This window comes from Podarcis gaigeae (genome assembly GCF_964106915.1).
Source record: "Podarcis gaigeae genome assembly, chromosome: 9".
NCBI classification, from domain to species: Eukaryota; Metazoa; Chordata; class Lepidosauria; order Squamata; family Lacertidae; genus Podarcis; species Podarcis gaigeae.
The window spans coordinates 41626238-41649464 of record NC_139685.1 but is presented as its reverse complement, the minus strand read 5'-3'; the positions used below and the strand labels follow the sequence as shown (position 1 = coordinate 41649464).

Genomic DNA, 23227 nt, shown 5'->3' with positions numbered 1-23227 from the left:
ACGTGATTGGTTAGCAGGCAATTTTATTTATTTCATCTCTTACTCAGTTGGTGATGCCAAATGTGCAGCTTTTTCTGGACATGAGAGAGATGCTGTAGGAAACAAGTGAGCATCACAGACTATGTATATTTGACATATAAAAAACCTATTTTGAGGCTAGCTATGAAGAGACTAAAAGGTAAAGGTAAAGGGACCCCAACCATTAGGTCCAGTCATGACCAACTCTGGGGTTGCGGCGCTCATCTCGCTTTATTGGCCAAGGGAGCCGGCGTACAGCTTCTGGGTCATGTGGCCAGCATGACTAAGCCACTTCTGGCGAACCAGAGCAGTACACAGAAACGCTGTTTACCTTCCCACTGGAGTGGTACCTATTTATCTACTTGCACTTTGACGTGCTTTCGAACTGCTAGGTTGGCAGGAGCAGGGACCGAGCAACGGCCGTTCACCCCGTCGCGGGGATTCGAACCGCCAACCTTCTGATCAGCCCTAGGCTCTGTGGTTTAACCCACAGCGCCACCTGGTTTATTCAATCTACTGGTAGTTGAATCCATATTGAATCCGCCAACCTTCTGATCAGCAAGTCCTAGGTAGTTTAGGTAACTGCCTTTGATTTACACTTCAGGGAATGGATGCATCAGATCTCCTTTCTGCTTTGGGTATCTCCAGTTTCTTACATCTCTCTTGCAAATAGTAGCCCTTTTACATCAGACCTAGGGATCTATTAAGCCCAGCGTCCTCCTTCACTTCTTCTTACAAGAAACCTTTGCAAAAAACTTCATAATTCATGTGAAATGTAAGATAAGTTAACAGGGACATCATTTGACCAAGAAGTTTTTTCTTTTAATCCCAGGCAAATGGAGACTTGGTAGCTATAAAGAAAAGTTACTTGGTATATACGTTCAACACAGGCACACTTATAATAATTGTATACATTCTAGGACCAGGTAAAGGTAAAGGTAAAGGTACCCCTGCCCGTACGGGCCAGTCTTGACAGACTCTGGGGTTGTGCGCCCATCTCACTTAAGAGGCCAGGGGCCAGCGCTGTCCGGAGACACTTCCGGGTCACGTGGCCAGTGTGACATCGCTGCTCTGGCGAGCCAGAGCCGCACACGGAAATGCCGTTTACCTTCCCGCTGGTAAGCGGTCCCTATTTATCTACTTGCACCCGGAGGTGCTTTCGAACTGCTAGGTTGGCAGGCAGGTACTGGTTTTTAATACAGGTTTGGATACAACTCCCTGTGCAGGCAATTTCATGTATTATACTCAACTTCTACTGAAGACAGACAAATTAGGAGTTCATATTTCTATACTCATATCCACATGCATAACATCTACTGACTGTGAAAGTTTGGGGGCTGTAATACCATTACAGGTGCATCCAGCAGGGGTACTCAGTACTATAGAACGGAACACAAACTGTGGCCTGCCTCCTCTTCTTGAATGAATTGCTATTCTTTCAGGAGAAAATTAGCAGGGCTGGCATGAGGGGTTCTTTTTACTGTTTAAAGCATTAGTCTACTCATCATGTGCACCCTTGTCTTCAAGTGAAGCTGAAATCTTTTGAGCCTAAATATATATATATATATATATTGAATCCAAATCAACATTGCTGGGCTATACAGTTTGAATACATAAAATACATTTTGTAGCAGCATTTGTTTCCCCCACCACCAGTGCTATTTTGCTAGAAAGAGGTGCTGGAACTCACCATGAACACCTCCCTCATTCTCTTAGAATGGCAATAGCACCCACCTGAGAGGTGCCGGAACTGAGTTCTGGGGAGTTCCCACTGAAAAAAATGTCCTGCCCACCACTATTCTTTTACATAACTGTCAAACTGACAAGTCTCTACTGACAAGAATCATGAAAAGCACATGTACAAAATACTAAGACCTACCGTCCAGTATTATCATATATTTGATATAATAATATGTAAATGCCATGTGGAAAAAAATACCTTTGACAAATCTCTGAAGTTGCTTGGAAGCGTAAGGTCCAGTTCTTCTGATTCATAGTTAGTGATAACCCAAGGAAATACCGGGTACTGGTTTAAATCATTGTAAGTACGCCCTGGTGATCAAGAAGAACAATACTTCTTTGAGAGGCAACATCAGAATTCTTGTTATTAATATCTGCAACATACTATGCAAATATGAATTATTTGGTCAAGTTATCCTTTATGAAGCACAACCATTATTACCTGCTATAGTGTTTAGAAACATGAGATATTCAAAATTTGAAATTTCTCTGTGCTGCCATCGCTGGGTCATATTTGATGCTTTAAAGATCTGGCGCGGACTGGCCATAGAAATGCGCCTGAAAGATAAAATCATTGTGTTAGGTAAGATACTGTGAAATCATGCCACATCCACTTATTCCCTCCAAATATCATCTTCTCCTTTTAGTAAGTTATCCTTCTTGATACGAGACTGATGGGGCCAAAGAGCATCATTTAAACTTGACAGTTTTTTAACATTAAAACTATAACATCAAGATCACCAGCAACAAAGACGTACTATAAGCGTTCTTCTAGCCCTAGCCAAATTGGGAACTTAAGTGCTGGCCCTTTATACAGCTTTGCTATCAACCTCCTTGACCTCAAATGAGACACACATCTTGGTCTCTTCTCCCTGCTGGAAGGGGAACTCCAGCTTTTGATGTTTCTCACCACACTCTTCAGATGCCTTAGAGTTAGACACAATGCTCCTAGTATCTTCACAAATCTCAAACTGAGAGTTAAAGTGAAAGATCAGGCTCAAGGCATCCCAGCCCAGCTTTAAGGCAAAACATCTGGTCTCGGGTGCCTCCTTGCCTTTCACCCCAGTGCATTCTCCAGTCTTCACCTGCAGGTGGGCAATCAACTACAACACCATACCACAATGACAAAACTCCTTGCTAGCTCCTCACATCCACTTTTAATTTGTCACAAATTTCAAGTGCTGCAGAATTTAAATAAAATTTTCAAATCTTGGAGGCCTGAAGAAGCCACACTCATTAACTTAGCAGTTAATTTTCCATGAGATTCCCTTTTAATACATGGGATCATTACAGAAAAGCAGTCACTTTACTATAAAGCAGCCACTTTCTTTTAATTCTGGATCTGGCACAATTTCTGCCCATCACAATCAGAGTGTGCCTTTTTCCTTCTTCCTGTATTTTGCCTCATTCTCATATCACATACAGCACTGAGAACAACATGTATGCCTTCCAATTCAGCCTTCATTTTGTGATCATAGACCACTGATTTTACCCGACAACTATTCATTCTATTCTAGTTTTCCACATCTTACAATTATCATGTTATCTGCTAATATCTGCATCATCCAAACTTCTAAGTATTATTTCATTTTCCTAGTAGACAGTAAGCATAAGGTAGAAGACAATAGTGCCTGCATAAGGCAAACTGAAGATAGCAAAGAAAAGGACAGTGTTACTGAAACAAGGCAGTGGAAACTGCTCTCTTTTTCTTGTTTCCACTTCCTTTCTGTGTTTCAGATCATGCTTGTTTGCTCTGTTTCTCAGAGCCAGAGGATTCTTCATACCTAGTTTGGGGCAATCCAAAACTAGTACCAATCCCAACACGAGGTAGACAATTAACCACTTTCTTTACTGTAGCAGGATCTGGAAAGTTGAACATGACAGCAACTGTGGATAAAAAGAATTGATACATTATTCACTTCAATTATGCTGAGTTTCTTGGCATAATGAAAATAACAGAACTCTGGAAATTCAATGCATATATCTTTAAGTTACTTCCCTGATATAATGGCCTGACTTGCATGAAAAAGTAAGCCAAGTTATGGCTTACCAGGACTACGTGAATGTATGGGCTCCTGGATAGCAGCTCACAGCTGCTTTACTTCTCTCCTCTGTCCTTTTTGCTTCTTCACAAGGACAAATCTTGGCTGCAGCTCATACTTAGTGAGGAGAGAGTTTAACCATGAGTCCTGGTTTAGAAGATACATGAAGCCTAACTTTGGCTTAGCTCAGTGTGGCACAGAAGCAAAAGGAACTGGGGAGAAATAAGATCAGTCTGGAACAATTATTGCAGCTTGAGCCTAGAACACACAAACTAATGATACAAGTTTCTAGTGGGAAGTGAAAAAGAGGACTAATTGCATTCTTCAGCAATATAACCTTCTAACACTACAACCAAAGGATGAAATGGCTATTCACATGTAAGAGGCAGGAAATGGAGTGCCACAGAGTTCTGTCCTGGGCCCATTGTTGTCTTTCTAAATGACTTGGATGAAGGGTATGCTCATCAAATTTGCAAATGTCAGCAAACTAGGAGGGGTAGCTAATGCCGCAAAAGACAGAATCGGGATTCAGTATTACCTTAACAGATTGGAAAACTGGGCCCAAACTAAAAATGATTCCTATTTTAAAATACAATCCATAGCAGTAATAATAATAATAATAATAATAATAATAATAATAATTCAATCAAACATAGGCTGATACTTCAAGCCTTCCAGTACTATTTCCAGTAGAGTATTACCTCTGTTTGCCATAAAGATTTCCAGTGCTGTATTTTGCAAGAGATACCGCCGAGAAAAGACTGATCGAATCTCTGAGAACAGCCATTTCCCATGGAGTCCTTCTGTATAAGCAAGTATCTAATTAAAAAAAGATAAGAGATGCACTTAGTCAACTCAAAACAATGTAAGCAACTATTCAGACATCAAAACATATTAGCCATGCATGACTATCATATATTGTCTTAACAAGTTAAAATACGAATAAGTATTCACAAGCAGGAAATCAATCCAGGAAATCACAGGGTTAAGGAACTATGGTGAATGGTATCCAAACAAGACAACATATTGAGCTATGGTTTAATATGCTATCTTGTTTGAAACCATAGTTTCTTGGTTCTGCCATAATGAGAAACTGTTATTAAATGTAGATTCCTGCTTAATTTCCTCCCTCATGCACAAAGCTCATTCTTAGAGATGGAGGAGAAAATGGTTAGTCCCCTTTTTGTAGTAGACAAACTCAATGGGGAGAAATGGAAGTTTTCACATCCAGTTTTGACTAGCCACAGTTTAGTACGTTGTCTGAACCTGGACAAACTGTGGTTAGTCTTAACTATGGTATACTGAAGCAAGCCAACCTCAGACTGTGGCTTAGGAAGCTGGCTTCTTTCAATAAACTATAGTTAAGATTAATGACAGTGTGGTTTGGACGTAACATTAAAATATAGTTAATTTGAAATGGAAGATAAAACTTCCTAGATTCTTGCAGCCATGTGTGAAGGCTAGACTCATTTTAGGAAACACTGAAGCAGTTTATCATTATTATTAATATAGCCTTCATGCAATAATGTTTGCCTAATATAGATAAGCAAAGGCAACATTATCTATAGTGAAGTGAAAAATAGAGGCATGCTATCTGTTTATTAAAAGTGTTTCTAAGCCACCTTTTTAAAAAGATTTCTTATTACTTGTTTGTGAGACACATTATTGTGGGTAATAGCCTTATGGGTAAGTAGGTAAAGGTAAAGGGACCCCTGACCATTAGGTCCAGTCGTGACCGACTCTCGGGTTGCGGCACTCGTCTCGTTTTATTGGCCGAGGGAGCAGGCGTAGAGCTTCCGGGTCGTGTGGCCAGCATGACTAAGCCGCAGCGCATGGACACGCTGTTTACCTTCTCGCCGGAGCGGTACCTATTTATCTACTTGCACTTTGACGTGCTTTTGAACTGCTAGGTTAGCAGGAGCTGGGACTGAGCAACAGGAGCTCACCCCGTCACGGGGATTTGAACCGCTCCCTTCTGATCAGCAAGTCCTAGGCTCTGTGGTTTAACAATGTAAGTACTTACACTAAAATAAGTACTTGTAGGACCAGCTTGCCCAATGGGCTGAAGCCACAGCAATGGCCTCCCGGCAATCCAGTGCTTCTTCCAGTATGACACCACAACAGCCCTGACTTTGATGCTGCCTCTCCCCCTGCCCTAGTAAGCCGTACAGATGCTACTGCCAGGAGGCTATTGCTCTACAGAACTACAGAACAAAACTGACTTACATAATTTCTATCTTGTGGTCTAGATTTCTGCTCTGAAGTACACAGTCTTTTTAACCCAGGCACTGACCTGAGTCAGTGCTTACACCATTAAGAATTTTTGCAGAAGCATGAAACTTTTTAGAGTTACACGCCAGGATTCAAAGAGCTTCTAACACCTGCCAAGGACACCCACGTATGATTTCAAGTCCCCACCCTTCGAGCAGCAAAGCTCCTTCACGCATTGCATTTCATAATCTGCATTTGGAACTCATCATGGTGCTGAGATTCTTAGGGCAAAACTAAGGAGGATGTTAGGCCTCTCATCTTTTTTCCCCTCAGCAATATCAAGTAATACAAAATGCATGACCTTACATCATTGCATTCTTGAGCTCTCGTGCTCCTGAAAGCTGAGGCTAATTAAACTGGCTAGAGGAGAACATAGCTGGGACTGCAATGCGAGTCACCTCGCCATGCATGTTATATCACAAGATGTTAGAAGGAAGGTAGGAGTCAGATAATACATGGGGCTGCTTTCAGCAGTGGATACGCCCCCTTGGATTCTGAATTAATTTATCAACAAATAAAACCCTTATTTTTTGAACACCAGAGTTAAAGCCCATGATTTCCTTGATCTTTCCAACAACACACAGGAATGCAAGCAGAGGGCTGATGAAAAGTTCGCAGGTCATAGTAAATGGACAAAACTTGGTTATGATAAGAAGTACAACTAGATTTATATTAGAACCCCAAATGCAACCACAGAAACTCTAATAAGCATCATCGAACAATTCCCGATGAATCAACTTTTAGAAGTTATCAGTTTAGAAGCAGCTGAGGCCTAACTAAAACGTGCCTTCATTTCTCGTTGGAACAGTATCTGCCTGGTCTGTAGATTCACTTCAAAGTCTCTGGAGTTCAATTAAAACTGGATTAGGTGAAAGCAAACCTTCTTTGGGACTTTCTGTTCTTGGAAACTCCACACATACTGACAGCACCCTAGACAGAGGTCTAGCCCTCCAATGAACCAGTTGCTATGGAAACTGCATCATTACCACAGCTCCGCTCTTATCACACCAGGCATATTAGTTTGAAAGATACTGAACACACACACACACACTGATTCAGAGTATGCTACTTATGGTGTCCTTAAAAAGCTGCACCTTCTTTTGTTCTTATATTTTTATCAAAGAGGTATGCATTTTCAGTTTAACCATTTGAAAGCAGTAAAGTGATAAAGATCTCTGTATTATTTTAAAGAAAAAAGCTCTGAAGTGGTAATCTACTGACAAGATGCCTTAGACTTCAAAACAATGTCCCAAATCTCTTTATACTATTCCTGAAAATGTGCAGTTTGCCCTTTTGTATTTAGGAGGGGTTATTAATTTTAGGTCAACAAATAGCATAACCTTACAAGTGGTGGCAGTGGAATATTTTGTGGGGAGGTTAGTGGGAGTTAGGAGTGACTGACCTAGTGACCCATGGGACCATCACACCCCTCCTCCTAGTTTTACTTTGAAAATGCTGTCTAAAAAGATTGTGGGTGGTATCAAACTAAGTTGTACTCATAGTACAGCCTTTGAAATCAAAATTATGACTAACTTAAGCAGTGATTTTAACTGGTCTACTTGGAGCATAAATTAGTCTGGTGGGTGATACCTGACTATAGCTGCCCTCACAGCTCCACTTATCTAGGAGTAAGTCTCATTGGATTCAACAAGACTTACTTTTCAGTAGATATGACTGCAGTCTAAGTCATGATTAAGTATGAAAAAGCATAATATTCCAATGGAGCAACAGAATAAAACAGTTACAGGTATAAGCTACAAGCACCATGGTCTTCACATGAAATGAAATTCCAACTGATTTTAATGGGACTTATATCTGTAGTATATTTGCTAAATTATTAGTTATCTTGGGGACACGAGCAATTAAATCTGCAAATAGCTTACAGAACTAAATGAGTAACTAAATCACTTCATCATTTTTATCTGCTACGCAATGTAAACCACAAAGCAAAAAACTAAATACTGGAAGCAAAATTTCAAAAACAAATTATTGAAGCAAACATATTTTTCAAAGAATAAAAGTGATTAAAACACCATCCATTACAAATTTAAAGAATACCGAAGGAGAATATTTAATCTGTGCTTTTAAAGTTATTTTTTAAGGTCAATTTTGAATAAAAGAGTATATAGAGTATACTCTGGGAAATATAGAGTATTCTCTCTAAAATCTGATGAGGCCACCAGCAGAGCATTTATTCTATGCAAACATTATGAAAAGTCACATTATAATGTGCATGCAATTTATACTTAATTATGTATGTATGCTATAACATCTGTTAATTCTCTTTTTCTTCATAAGAGAGAAAGGAATTTTTTAAATGTGTTTCTTCCTTATATGCACCTAAACATATCTAATATAGAGCAAGGCAGTGATGTTAATGGGGGGAAAAGGTATCCCAGACATCAGTTGCATTCTTATTTCAAACAATGTTTAATTGTCAAATGTTCATTCGTGTAACTACTGAATCTAGCATCCTAGCATCCTTTTGCCCCTTATTCCCACTGCAGACTGATACACAATCTCATTCTCTTCTTTCATGGATGACAAACTCAATTAAACATATTCATTATTTTAATGTTTCAATAGACATCTTAGCAAGCACAAAGAATTAAAAATAAATAAATAAATGCTATGTGACCTTTGCATCGATCAGACTAAAATGGTTTAGATCTGAGTAAGGAGGCAAGACGATTTGGGAAAAAAAGCTCTTATGTTTTCTCTTCCAATTACTGCAGGAGATGATAAAACCACAGCAAATGATGTATCAGCTCATTTTATCTTATCGCTTTGGGGCTAGGTGACAATGAAGTTCATATTTCACTGGTTCCCATTGAAGATTGTGAAAATTACTTGCCCTCCTGACCTGAAATTTCACTAGAAGACAGAAATTTCTCTTCTGCAAAGTAATGCAATTTTTCATATGTCAACCTTTAGCCCAGCTTTAAAAATTAATTTCATTTATATTAACCAATGATATTGATATTTTCACAGAATGCTCTTTGATACATGAAGCAGTGACTAACAAATTGATGTTGTCTTAGATGGGTAAAACTGTTTTATTTTAAGCTGCTGCAGCAGACAGATTTACAGCAAACTGAAATTCCTTTTTCATAATGCATTATTTGTGCTGACCTGACACACCTCAAAGCCCATGGCCTGTAAATTATTCATTGACTCTCATGATAGACCTTTCTTGATTTCTAATCCCTTTTCCATCTATTTTGTTTTCAAACTTTTTCTCTAAAAAAAACCAACATGACAAATTTTGGCTTTTCTGAAATGTACAGCCTTCGAGCAACTTTTCAAAGACTAACTGGAGGAAGAGAGCATGGGTGCATCCAGGCAATTGATATCATCTCCATAAACTACATGGCACCCATGAACACCTGATCTTAATGATGCTTGGCATCTGGTTGTACCCAATATTTACTTGCAGAGTAGAAGCCTCAACAAAAAAGCTAAGTCATGCAAAATCCAGATAAATTGGAAGAGGCTAAGAGCTGGGTCTAGGCAAGCCAACTGTACAAGGCAATCTAAAATATGTCACTAGAAAGTGCAATCAATAATCAAAACCACAGCCACAGCCACAAAAGAAGTTAAAAATCAAGGCAATAACAAAAAATGGAGAGCAAGGAACAGGCAGGAATATAACTGAACCGCCAGCAACCTCTTTTTTCCTTTTCTTCATGGGACACTAGTAGAAGAGTGGACATTCATAAAGCTTTTAAGGTTAGCAATTATAGAATGAGGAGAGTTCTTATTATGGATCAGAAACTGGTTAAGGAACACGAAGCAGAGAGGAATGAATGGACAGTTTTCCCAGTAGAGAGATGCAGAAACTGGAGTCATCCAAGGATTGGTATTAGGACCTCTGCTTTTTAACTTGTTTGAGTTGGAGGTGAGCAGTGAGGTAGCCAAATTTGCTGATGAGACTAAATGGTTCAAGTGGGTGAAAACAGAAAGGGATTGAAAGAAGCCCAAACGATAGCGCCAAACTGAGTGAATGGGCACTAAAACTGAAAATGCAATTCAATGTCGGGGGGGGGGGGATCTTAATCTCACATATATGCTCACGGGGCTTGAACTGGCAGTGACTGACCAGAACCAATACCTTTGGGACATAGTGGATAGCTCAATGAAGAGTCTGACCCAGTGTGCTGCAGCTGTGAAAAAGGCAAATTCCATGCTAGGGATAATTAAGAAAGGAATTGATGAAGTTGCCAATATCATACTGGTGTTATAGCAATCTACGGTGCAACCGCACTTGGAATCCTGAGTACAGTTTTGGTTGTATCATCTTTAAAACCAAAAACCAAAACATTGTAGAGCTGGAAAAGGTTCAGAAAGGGGCAACTAAAATTATCAAGATGCTAGAGCAGGGGTCAGCAAACTTTTTCAGCAGGGGGCCGGTCCAACGTCCCTCAGACCTTGTGGAGGGCCGGAATATATTTTGGAAAAGAAGAAGAACAAATTCCTATGCCCCACAAATAACCCAGAGATGCATTTTAAATAAGAGAACACATTCTGTTCATGTAAAAACACGCTGATTCCGGGACCATCCGCGGGTTGGATTTAGAAGGTGATTGGGCTGGATCTGGCCCCCCAGGCCTTAGTTTGCCTACCCATGTGCTAGAGCAACTCTCCTGTGAGGGAAGGTTACAGATTTGGAAGCTTCTTTGAATACAAAAATAATGCAGGTAAGGGACATTATAGAGGGGTGTAAGGTTATGCCTGGTGTCAAGAAAGTGGTTAGAGGAAAGTTTTTCTTCCTCATTATAGTAGTAAACCTGGGGCCAAGCAATGAAGCTGAATGTTGGAAGATTCAAGACAGACCAAAGAAAGTAATTCTTCACCCAGCTCATAAATAAACAATGGAATTCACTCCATCAAGAAGTAGTGATGGCCACCAACTTGGATGGCTTTCAGAAAATAATTAGTGAAATCCGTGGAGAACAGGCACTCAGTTGCTAGTAACGATGATGACTATGTTCTGTCTCCACTGTCAGAGAAAGTATGCTTTGGTATATTGGTATACAAGTTGCTAGGAATCACAAGTGGGAAGGCAAATGTAAAGGTAAAGGACCCCTGGACGGTTCAGTCAAAGGCGACTATGGGGTTGTGGCGCTCATCTCACTTTCAGGCCGAGGGAACCGTTGTTTGTCCACAGACTGCTTTCCGGGTCATGGCCAGCATGACTAAACTGCTTCTGGCACAACGGAACACCATGACGTAAGCCAGAGCGCACGGAAATGCCGCTTACCTTCCTGCCACAGCAGTACCTATTTATCTACTTGCACTGGCATGCTTTCGAACTGCTAGGTTGGCAGGAGCTGGGATAGAGCAACGGGAGAAGGGTACTGTTGGATTCAGGTCCTGCCTGACACTGCTGAGCATAGAATACTATACTAGGTGGGCCTTTGGCCTGCTTCAGCAAGGCTCTTCCTAGGACATAGCTGTGTTAAATTGCCATGACAAGCCTCCAAGCACAGGTGGAACCAAACGGGCCAGAAGCAATTCCTGACATGAAATTATAGCAAGTGCCCTCCTGAATCAAAGCAACTATTCTAGTATTCTGTTTCCCGGCAGCAAGATGCAAGAATCTTACTGAGAAAATCAGTCAGCCTCAGACACAGTGGAAGTACTGCATGGAAATCCTTTGCCGCAACCGCAGACTGAAAGTAGCATTGTATAGTCTGACGTCAGCAGAAAAACAGAAACAGGGAGTTATCAAAGAATTTTCTTTCATCAGACAGGGAAAGAGAAGCAAGTAAGCTTTGGTCAACTAAGAAACATTACAATTCCACCTGGTGTTGAAGCAGATTGATTACACCTTCAGCAGGTAATATACATACACATGGTTGTCTCTTCTCCAACATTTCAAACGGTGACTAGCAAGATACACTAGGGAGCCTGCAAGTAGGAAATTGAAGCACCAGTCCTTCTCCCTTTTTTTGCCCTTTCGCAGTTGGAATTTGGAGCAGTTGCCTTTATACTTGGAAGTTCCATGCCTTTGGAACATTTATCCTTCATAAATTTGTCTCACTATTTAATAAAGTTATTTAAGCGAATAGCCATTCATCATTACCCTAATGCAATGAATTCCATATTCATAATTTAATCATTTGTTGTGTAAATCAGTGTTTCCTTTTGCTGTTCTGAATCTATTGCTAACTAATTTCAGTGGGTCTACTAACACTTTAGCAAAAGAAAGGGGTGATCTCTATCCACTTTCTCTGTACCATTCAAAATTTTTATAAACTTCTATCACATTTCCCCTTCAGGATACCCTTTTAGACATGGAGTGACCAGAAGTATATAAAATGTTCCATGGCTACAGAATAAAAGCTTTTACAAAAAAACCAAAACTGTTTTATTTCCTGTCCCTTCTATAATAATGTCTAGGATAGAATTTGAGATTTTCACAGCTGCCGCACACATTGTTGACATTTTCCTTCAACTATTCATCACAACTCCAAGATGTCTTTAATGCTTAGCTACTGCCTGTCCACACACCCTATGTATGCATGCAGTTAGGATTTTTTTAGTCAAATGTGCATCTCTTCACAATTATATTGAACCTCATTTGCCATTTTGTTGCCCATTATCCCTGTTTAAACTTCTATTTGGACCTCTCTACAGTATGCATGTGCTTTTACCAATCTCAGTGATTTGGTGTCATTTATAGACTTGTACACCGCACTGCTTATCCCCAACATCAGATCATATAATAATGCTAGATGATTCCAATAAACATTCCTGAGTATATTTTCCTATATTATGGGAATTGTTTATTCATACTTCCAGCTTCCTGTTCTTTAATGAGTTCCCAGTGGCGTAGCGTGGGGGGTGCAGGGGGGGGCTGGCCGCACCGGGCGCAACATCTGGGGGTTAGGGTTAGGGGGCGCAAATCCACGGGTTAGGGGGCACAAATCTATGGGTTAGGGGGCGCAAATCTATGGGTTAGGGGGCGCAAATTACTTGCCTTGCCCCGGGTGCTGACAACCCACACTACGCCACTGTGAGTTCCTGACCCATAAATGGTCCCAACCTTTTCTCCGGTAACTGCTTTGTGCTTTTATATTGTATTTTTATGTTGTGAACGGCCCTGAGATGTGCAGATGAAGGGCGGTATAAAGATATAATTAATGTCCGACCTCCTACCCGCAAATCAACTTTTTAATTTAAAAAGTCAGTATGGGCTACCCACTAGTCCTCCCGTAAGGCTCTTAGTAGTGTTGCATATAGTTCCAATTCAATCTATGTCTTACACTTGGGTACAAAGGCGCATGGAGACAAAACTGAATTAATGCTCATTATAGTTGATAAAGGCAAATTAGCTGATGTTGTGGGGCTATTAATGTTGCTTAGTGGGACAACTGGTCGTACAAGAATATAAGAAGAGCCTGCTGGATCAGGTCAATAGCCTATATAGTTCAGCATCCTGTTCTCACAGTGGTGAACATGATGCCCATGGAAAGCTCAAAAGCAGGACAGGAGTGCAACAGGAGCATTGTCCCCATTTGTGAATCCTAGCAATTGGCATTCAGAGGCAGTGGAGCTAGAACACAGCTATTGTGGGATGTTGATGAGTAACTTATTACTTCTTAAAGACTTAAGAAACCATTATCTAAGGTACTTGTTAATTTATCAATACTTTCATTTTAGGGTAAAATTAGGAACCTGCCTTGTAGCTCCGGTTATATTTGCATCTTTGGACAAAGGCCAGTTTATAATATACAATGCCAGTTTATAATATACAACTGACACATTGAACTGCACTTACAACCATTGCCAACCATCATAAATTCTAGAAATTGCCCAGAAATCCAAGCACATGGTACCCTGTGGGTTGTATTAGAATTTGCAATTGTACAGAATGCTATTGATTATAAGTCTTGTTTGCCAATCGGTACATTAATGTATGTGAACTTTCAGACTGGGGCAGTAAGCAGAAGGTGTTTGTAACCAGTACTACCTGACAAGAACGATGAAGTTCCTTTCTACCAGTTTGGGGACTGGTAAATGCCACTCATACATTTGCAGCTTTGAAGACTTTATGGTCTTTATGGTAATTTACGAAGTGTTAATTACCCTTAAGAATTCAAATTCAGCTGCAGGAGAAAGAAAACAATAACTGAGCTACAACATAAATTGGGTATGATGCTCTCTGCTGATATCATCATACCTATGTAGTTACAGATATTAAGGAGGCAGAATTCAAAGCTGTTTCCAAAGTAACTCTTAATATTGAGTGGGAAATTATGTGAATTCTATAAGAAACTGGAGAATAGAAAAAAAGAGGCTGATTAGTAGTCTTGTTGCTACATAGCTAAGGTTAGAGTTCTCCACAAGGTAAAAAAAGGGAGGAAGAGCCACATATAGACAAATACGTGGGCAACTCCCAAATTGCATAAATATATAGGTGAGATATTCGCTGCCAATGACCTGCCATTTGTCAAAGGTGGAGTCCCTAAAAACTACAATATACTCTATGCTGAGCTGAAGTACTTCAGTGTTTCTACTGGCTCTTTAATACTTAGAACTCCCCGATTCTAGTGTAGTCAATGAAGCTCACTGGGCAGTCTTGAGAAAGTTGCTATCTCTCAGCCTAGTCCAACTTCACAAGGTTGTGGTACCTCTTTCTAGAAAAAGAGGTGCCGGAACTCACCATGAACACCTCCCTTGTTCTCTTATAATGGCAATGGAGCCCACCAGAGAGGTGCCCGAACTCAGTTACGGTGAGTTCCAGATGAAAAAAAGCCCTGGTGTTATGGATAAAAACCAGATGACGTAGTATTTCCCATTCTGAACTGCTTATAAGAAAATGCTTTTAAAATTTTTGTTGTAACTCTAATGTACTTCAAAGCTGATTATATTTTATTATTTCCAAAAAATAAAATAGAAAAACAAGCATAACCTGCAGTAAACAGTTCCAGAATGTATTTCGATTTGGTTACTTAGATATGTATTTGGATTTTTATTATTATTAAGGAATCCAGTGTACAGCTGGTTAAGCAGCTAATGACAACAAATGACAGCTTTTAAAGTTCTGCTCATGTTGATGGGGTCTACTTATAAAAAAAATATTTTGTTGCAGCTTCTGTGTACTGTCATCTCTTCTCCCTCTTTGAGTTTGATTGATTACTGCTTTACCTTATATTCATTAATCTCATTACCTTATCTTCTATACCACTTCATTTTAGCAGAAAGGCAATAATAAAACCCTCATCCATTATCCTTTTACTCATCTAGTCAAGCGGAAATGGTTAATAACATGGTACAAATTGAACTTCAATCACCCCATTTTCTCCTTTGTTGAATGCACATTAAAGTATATTCGAAAAATGCAATTTGTTTTACATGGAATTTGTTCTGTATTGCTAAAACTAAAATTAAGTATTTCTCAGTTTGTTTATTAAATATATCCAGCTGTTCTTTTATCTCAGATACTAAACCTTACCTCATTTTATTGAAATTTAATGCAAAAGACTTATCTCCCAAAACACAGTTTTACAAAATGATCCATTTTATTTTATTTTTAATATTTCATGAATTGTTACAGGTGAAAATGCTCTCAAGAAGTTAATTTGTTTACATGCAAGCTTATCTTCAGATGCAAACCCTATTAGAGAGCAAGTCTATACCTGTCAGAAGACTTGGAGATAGTGAAGCCAAGGGGATATTAGAGTTCACCATTTAAAGGCACTAATCACCAATTTACAGTGTCATATTAGCAGAGAGCTAGGTCTAGTTTCCCTCTTTTTATTTTTATTGTTAAATTGTGGGGATCATTTCCAGCAAATCCCAACTTGAATATAGATCAGACACCTAGTGATTAGCTCTTTTTCTTCCCACCACCTGATATATTACTTCCCTCACAAATGCAGAGCAGACATTCACTGAGATCTCCTCTCAACGAATGTCATTACCATAACTTACAGCAAGGAAGCTGACAAATCATACAAAAGAGGAACACACCTGTAACAACCTTGTTCTCATATTACTGCCCAAGACGTCCCTGTGACTATTATACATTGCTCTAGTTATCAGGCTGCTGAATAATATACCCATTTACTTTTTAGTAACCTAGTTATTCCATGGACTTAAAAAGCAAGGCGTTGTTTGGGTATGTGTGTGAAAAGAGCTACTAAAAATGATAAATTCTGAAGGGGAAAGAGTAGCTGAAGGGTGAAAACCGTTGTGTAAAGTAATATGGAAAGGTGATGTGCAAGAGAAAATATTTTCAGTGGTGGTCTCATCTCTGAATAACTTGCTCCCATGGGATATACTGTGGAGGCCTAAGTGGACCATACCAATGGCTTCTCCATCTTTATCAAGAACTCTGGCCCTAGTACTTTGGACCTAGTACTTTCTCATTCCACCAGCTGCCACCACTTTAAACCTAGCAGTGAACCTTGGTAATAAGGTGCCCTGTGTGATGTCAAAATTTGATGCCCATCCCAACCTTTGCAGTGCTGGGTAAGGGAGGCACCAGATTTTGCAAAGGAGGTGCGAGGCTCTGGCAGGGTCCTAGACCCCTCCCACCTCCTCCCCAAAGCTGTGAAAGCACTAGCTTGGCTTTGGGAAGGAGACAATAGGACTCTAGGACAGGCATAGGCAAACTCCAGCCTCCAGATGTTTTGGGACTACAACTCCTATCATCCCTGACCACTGGTCCTATTAGCTAGGGATGATGGGAGTTGTAGTCCCAAAACATCTGGAGGGCTGAGTTTGCTCTAGGACCCTGTCAGAACCTTGACACCTCCTTCCCAAAGCCCAGTGCTTACTAGGCTTTAGGAAGGAGGCAGGAAGATGCCCCTTTGGATCCTGCGCCTGTGCGGGGAAAATGCTTGCACTGCCTAAATCCTTAAATATATGAAACAGAAATATTTAATCCAACTGTCTTGATTGATTACACTCAGAAGAAATGTTCACAGAGTCTATGTTCAGACGATCAAATGTTGGGTTCTGCCCCTTGACTCCTCCTTTCATGAATCTATGTTTAAACAAAGACAATTTTAACCAACCATCTTTACCCATTTTATCTGAACCAGGAAACTGGTGACACACTTTAGAACAATCCAGGATCTTAAACTATTATCTGAAGTTGGTTTAAGGTCTTGGTTTCTTCTGAACCTAGTTTTCTGGTTTAGGTGAAAGGGGAAACTATGATTAGAGAATTCCTGGTTTAATTGAGGCTTGTATGAAGTGCCTGTACATACATGTGGGGCAAAGGGTTGTTCATACCTCAGATTATTAAACTAAGATACGCTTGTCTAAACCTAGCCAATATCTGAAAGATACATTATTATCCCAAGCACCAGATAGAAAGGTATAGGATAATTGAGGAGTGGAAGTTTACAGTTCTCTAATTTAACTCCCCCCAACTTTTTTTTTTTAAGTCTTCAAAACTTTTACCTAACCTGAACTGCTATTTTTAGCATGAAAAAGATATTCACATCATTTGAGACATTCTGACTTTTAAAAATTGAATATGACAGGTAAAGAACAAAGGGGAAATGGAGAACCATCCAATAGATATTTTGAAGTGCTGGTTAGTTTTTTGGCTGATTTTATGCTTCAACCATACATGTGTTGCTGGGAATAACTCTAATATGACAACATATTGTAGGAACACAAAGGAAAGAAATAATAAGCAAACAAGCATTCTCATATCAAAACATATATCTACATAACATAAGATGTCATTGCCCATAGATAAATGAGTTCATCAATTTAATGAAAATCCAACGGAATCGGCTGCCTAATGAGCACTCAAAGTGATGTGTCAAGGGTTCTGCACCACTGCTGACAAAATCAGTTTGATGAAACTATGACAAAAGCATTCTATCGCACATCTCATTAACGTTAAATGATAGTATTTACAAGGTATACAGCAAAATCCAACTTTTTCAGTTCAGCTGTTCTGGCAATACAAGTAAAAATGTTTTCAGCAATCTTTGTTTTCTTTCCTTCAAGGTCATTTTCATAATTAAGCAGCTTTTAGTATGGTGGAAAAAAGGGGAGAGGAGTCTCCCTTGCTATGAATTTTCACAGAAATTTCCAAAAAAGAAAGAACCAAGGCTTATTCTTTTATGAACCAATCGATGTAATTTAGTATAAGGCAAGGAGTATTTCAAGAAAGCTACAATGCTGTCACTTTCATCAAAACCCAACAGCAGATTTATCTTTTCTTGTAAGTTGAAAACTAGAAGTCTCTTAGGTTGTTTCCTAATTGTTATTGAACTGAAAGATGTAACTACCAGAACAAAACAAGAGAAAAGAGTGCCCATTACCAATATGCATTACAAAGAAATCATTATGTGTTCTGAAGAAAAATCCTGATCAATTTTGTTTCAGATAGAAACACCACAGAGTAGAAAAGTATGGTAAAATAAAGTAAAGGTAAAGGACCCCCGCATGGTTAAGTCCAGTCGTATTCAACTATGGGGTGCGGCACACATCTCTACTTTCATGCCAAGGGAACCAGCGTTTGTCTGCAGACAGCTTTTCTGGGTCCTGTGGCCAGCACGACTAAACTGCTTCTGGCACAACAGGACACTGGGATGGAAGCCAGAGTGCACAGAAATGCCGTCTACCTCCCCGCAGCAGCAGTACCTATTTGCTTGCGCTGGTATGCCTTCGAACTGCTAGGTTGGCAGGAGCTGGGACAAAGCAATGGGAGCTCCCACCATCACTCGGATTTGAACTGCCAACCTTAGGTACGGCAAGCCTAAGAGGCTTACTTGTTTAGACCACAGCACCACCCATATCCCTAACTAGTAGAAAAAGTACGTGCAAGTGCATCAGGGCCAATCTATGGTGAGAGGGGAAGGACAGCACACACCATTCCCTGGGTAGAAGCTGGCAGCTGGATCTTACTTCAATACTGGCAACAGAATTCCACTACTGCCCTGTCCATTTGTGGCCTTTCAGGGAAGGGAGACAAAGCATCTCCACCCTATACTCAGAACAGGCAGTGTGCTGCCTGAGCCAAGTAAAAAAAAATTGCTTGTTAGCAGATTGACCAAGTTGACTGGGTTTTTTTTCACCTACTCTGCACTGATATATCAGCAGGGATCTATAGTTGGTTACAGCTCTTAAATAAGCTACTTCGGTCATACTGGTCAATGCTCTGTCAGGTAACTGTGGGAATTTACAGGCAGTTAAGGTTTGGTGAATACTCTTAGGAACCTTTAAAGATGAACGGTATAGTCCCGGGCCCTGCCTTTGTGGCTGTGGGGCTCACTTGACCTCTGAGGCCAACCTCTTACAGCCTCCTGAAGCTGTAGGGCCCCACAAAATGTGGACACTTTAGAGAAAAGGGGTAGAGTTCCCTTTTTTCTTTAATCAGAGTAGTCTGATTCATGGCTGTTTGTCACAAGTACATAGGAAGCTACCTTATAGCAAGTCCAACTAGTTCAGCACTATTAATACTGACCAGCAGCAGCTCTCCAGGATTTCAGATAGGGATGTCTCCCAGCTCCACTGAAGTGGTAACCTTGTTCTGCCTAATGAGAACCAGCGTGGTGTAGTGGTTAAGAGTGATAGTCTTGTAATCTGGTGAACCGGGTTCGAGTCTCCGCTCCTCCACATGCAGCTGCTGGGTGACCTTGGGCCAGTCACACTTCTCTGAAGTCTCTCAGCCTCACTCACCTCACAGAGTGTTTGTTGTGGGGGAGGAAAGGAAAGGAGAATGGTAGCCGCTTTGAGACTCCTTCGGGTAGTGATAAAGCGGGATATCAAATCCAAACTCTTCTTCTCTTAATAGCAGGGCTGGCCATACAGGACATCACTGTTGCACCAGCAGCTTGTGTTCATGCCAAATGACTTAAGGCATGTTCATATAATCTATTCATGATGGCCAAGTTCAGCTAGAGGAAACATGAATGAGTATTAAGCAGAAAGGGTGGTCATAAGAACATAAGAAGAGCCTGCTGGATCAGGACAGTGACACATCTAGTCCAACATCCTTTTCTCAGAGTGGCCAACCAGATGCCTATGGAAAACCCACAAGGAGGACCTGAGGACAAGAGAACTTGCCCCTCCTGCTGTTTCCAGCAACTGGTGAAGTGAAATATCTTTGGGAATAGTATTATTTCCTCTAACCATTATTTTGTCAAATCCCTGCTATTGAGGCCATTGCCTATTTGTTTCCCTTCTTCAGCAAACCTGATAGTTGGTTACATTCCTGCATACATTCCCTTTCTATCAAAAATATACACCTTCTCTTGTATTTGCCTTTTTTGTCAGACACTCAGATGTTTAGAAGCCAATTTCAACTTTTATATGTGAGGGCGATCTGGATGCGACATCTGTCACCCCACTGAACTTTTATAATTATGTCACAGAAGTTTAGCAAATTGCTGCCAGATGCTTCAAGGAATGCCATCAAATTATCTGGTGTGCTATAGACTCCTCCTATGGATTTGCCCCTATGAACCAATATATCTTTGTCTATCAGGTGACTAACACAAAGTAATTAAATAAGCTGTACTCAATACTTTGACTGTTTTCCTGATGAACCAAATGCTTACTTAATCATGTCTTCTCAAATACAGAATTTGCAATGAAAAAGTCATTTGAACTACTGCAAGGAAACAAGAATGTGGTCATAATTGTTTTAGTTGCCATCTAACTAGTGCTTGGAATGAATTAGTTCAACTGCACTGGTTCAAAAATATTTGAAATGTACCTGAAGTAGTTCCGTAATTGTTCAGTGAACAAAAGGTGAATTAACCTCCTTTTGGAGTAGAATTCTGAATGATTTCTAGTTCATCTTTGCACCTCCTACCAGGAGGATCTGATTTTTCTTAGCTTTTTTTTTTTTTTTTTTGAAAAAAGTAAGTTAATCAGACATATATAAAGAAAGTTAGAAAGCAAAAGTGAAGGCAATGTTCTGAGGCTTATTAGGCTGCTGTGGAGGTGGTGCTGCTGCTCATGATGCTTATTCACATATTCACCATTGCTAAGCAATCAAAAGAAAGGAATTGTGAAGCATTTCCTGCATCTTCCCTGCTGAAGAGATGTGCTGTCTTTCAACAGCAGCAGCTTCCTCCTGTATAATATATATGTACAGAAACAAAAAGAGTGATGCCTTTTATCTTTAAACAGGGTAGCGTTTTCTAATATGTAAATGCAATTATGGGGAAAGCTTCACCTGTGGACATTCTGTCTGTCAGACATCTTGTGTATGATTCATGATTTACTTTTGGGCCCTATTCTTCAGCACAGTGGCTTGTAACATTCTGAATGTTAGAGTTTTTGTGGGATGGGTTTTTTTTTACAGAGAATGAGATTTTTAAAAGTTCATTGAGATCAGTGGTGTCCAAACTTTTTTCAAAGAGGGCCAGATTTGATGAAGTGAAGGGCCATGAGGGCCAACCAAAGGGCCAACCACAAAGTTGTTGACCTTTTTTAAGGATTGAAGTGATTGAGATAGGCAAACTAAGGCCTGAGGGCCGAATCCGGCCCAATCACCTTCTCAATCCAGCCCGCGGACAGTCCGGGAATCAGCGTGTTTTTACATGAATAGAATGTTTCCTTTTATTTAAAATGCATCTCTGGGTTGTTTGTGGGGCTGCCTGGTGTTTGTACACGAGTAGAATGTGTGCTCCTATTTCAAATGCGTCTCTGGGTTATTTGTGGGGCATAGGAATTTGTTAATTTTTTTTCCAAAATATAGTCCGGCCCCCCACAAGGTCTGAGGGACAGTGGACCAGCCCCTTGCTGGAAAAGTTTGCTGACCCCTGTTTTAGGATTTTACCCCAAGAAATAAACTGCCACAGGGGCCAGATTAAACCCACTGGCGGGCCAGATTAGGCCCCTGAAATGATCTTTGGACATTGCCTGATTTAGATGAATTGCCATAGTTTGCTCTGTAAAAGGACAAACTGGAACTGCCTCTGACACACAGAACAAGAATCCATCCATGTTACTGCCTGTAAGTTTTATACTCTCTGGATGTCACTTGTAGCTCACAGATCTCATCACATAAAAAGGATCTTTAAGTACCACTCCTCCCCAATGTCAATGCAAATATGTTACCATTTTATATCTTTCTAAAAAAAGACACAAACATTTCTTTCCACCTAACACACACAAGTGCAATACAAATCAGTTATTTCCAAGTATATATTGGCATCCAGAAACTTTTGGCAGGTCTAAATTTTAGACCACATCACAACCTTTCTCTATCAAAAATTATCCTTAATTATACACTCTCAGGCAGAGGTGTTTTTTTCCAAGCTGTAGCTTCCAGCACAATGAACGGCCAAATTGTTATACAAATGACGTATCACCGTTATCACTGTTTACACATTGAACGCCTGTATCACATTGCTAGCAGGCTGCCTGGCTGTCTAGGGAATATCATCATGAATTTGTTCAGTGTCTCAGGGCAACACCTAATTCCAACAAGACTCTTTGCTATTCCACACAAACTACAGGAAACCGCTTTGTCACTATTCTTAAAGCTAGTTTAACCACTGTATGCCTTAAAAAAACACAACTATGCAAGGAGCATTAGGGTCATATAAACGTATTTCCAGCAAATAGCCAGTTAAAAATCCAGAGTGCTTCTCATTTTTCTCATCTGAATTATTCCAACCAGTTTGAAAGAAACCAATATGTTATTTGTGGTTAAAACTATGCTACTCTTCTTCCTATGATGAGTGTAGAGGCCACAGTCTGATTCTATGTTTATTCTGCTTCCGTCTTATTACAAGCATTTCTCATTCTCTTGCTTTTCTTTGTGAAACAGTAGCAGACACAAGAGATTCTTGTGGAGCTAACAACCACAATTGTCTGCTTTCCATGCTACATTTTCAGAAAGAGCATAAATGCAATTACAGGAATCTGGCTTTCTGCGGTATGCCTTCTCTCCCTCTTTTGAAATGGAATTCAATGATAACTTCAAGTATTGCTAAAATAGCCTTTTGTGGGTCCCTGGGTGCAGGTTCCTGCAGCAGGATTTGTGGCATACTTATTCATTAAATGTGTGGCAATACGGTAAAAGAGGTAGCAGACAGACATTAATTTATACAGTTAATGAATATATTAAGTTCATTTATTTCAAAATATATAGGTACTGGGGATTTTTAAGTGACATATCATAAAATCGGCCAAAACCTGGTGCCTCGGGAAACCAGCTGATT

The 23227-nt window shown here is 40.0% G+C and overlaps 1 protein-coding gene across 4 annotated transcripts in view; it reads right to left on the bottom strand.

The window, feature by feature from the left end:
• Positions 1-23227, bottom strand: part of LRBA (LPS responsive beige-like anchor protein) — a 356696-nt gene that overhangs the window by 93948 nt on the left and 239521 nt on the right. For all 4 annotated transcript variants that reach the window (XM_083755165.1, XM_083755167.1, XM_083755166.1 and 1 more), the window contains exons 41-44: positions 4502-4619; positions 3543-3645; positions 2201-2316; positions 1958-2070 (exon numbers count right to left, since the gene is read on the bottom strand). In XM_083755165.1, coding sequence (XP_083611291.1) covers positions 1958-2070; positions 2201-2316; positions 3543-3645; positions 4502-4619 — 450 coding nt within the window. The remainder of the gene's footprint in view (positions 1-1957; positions 2071-2200; positions 2317-3542; positions 3646-4501; positions 4620-23227) is intronic.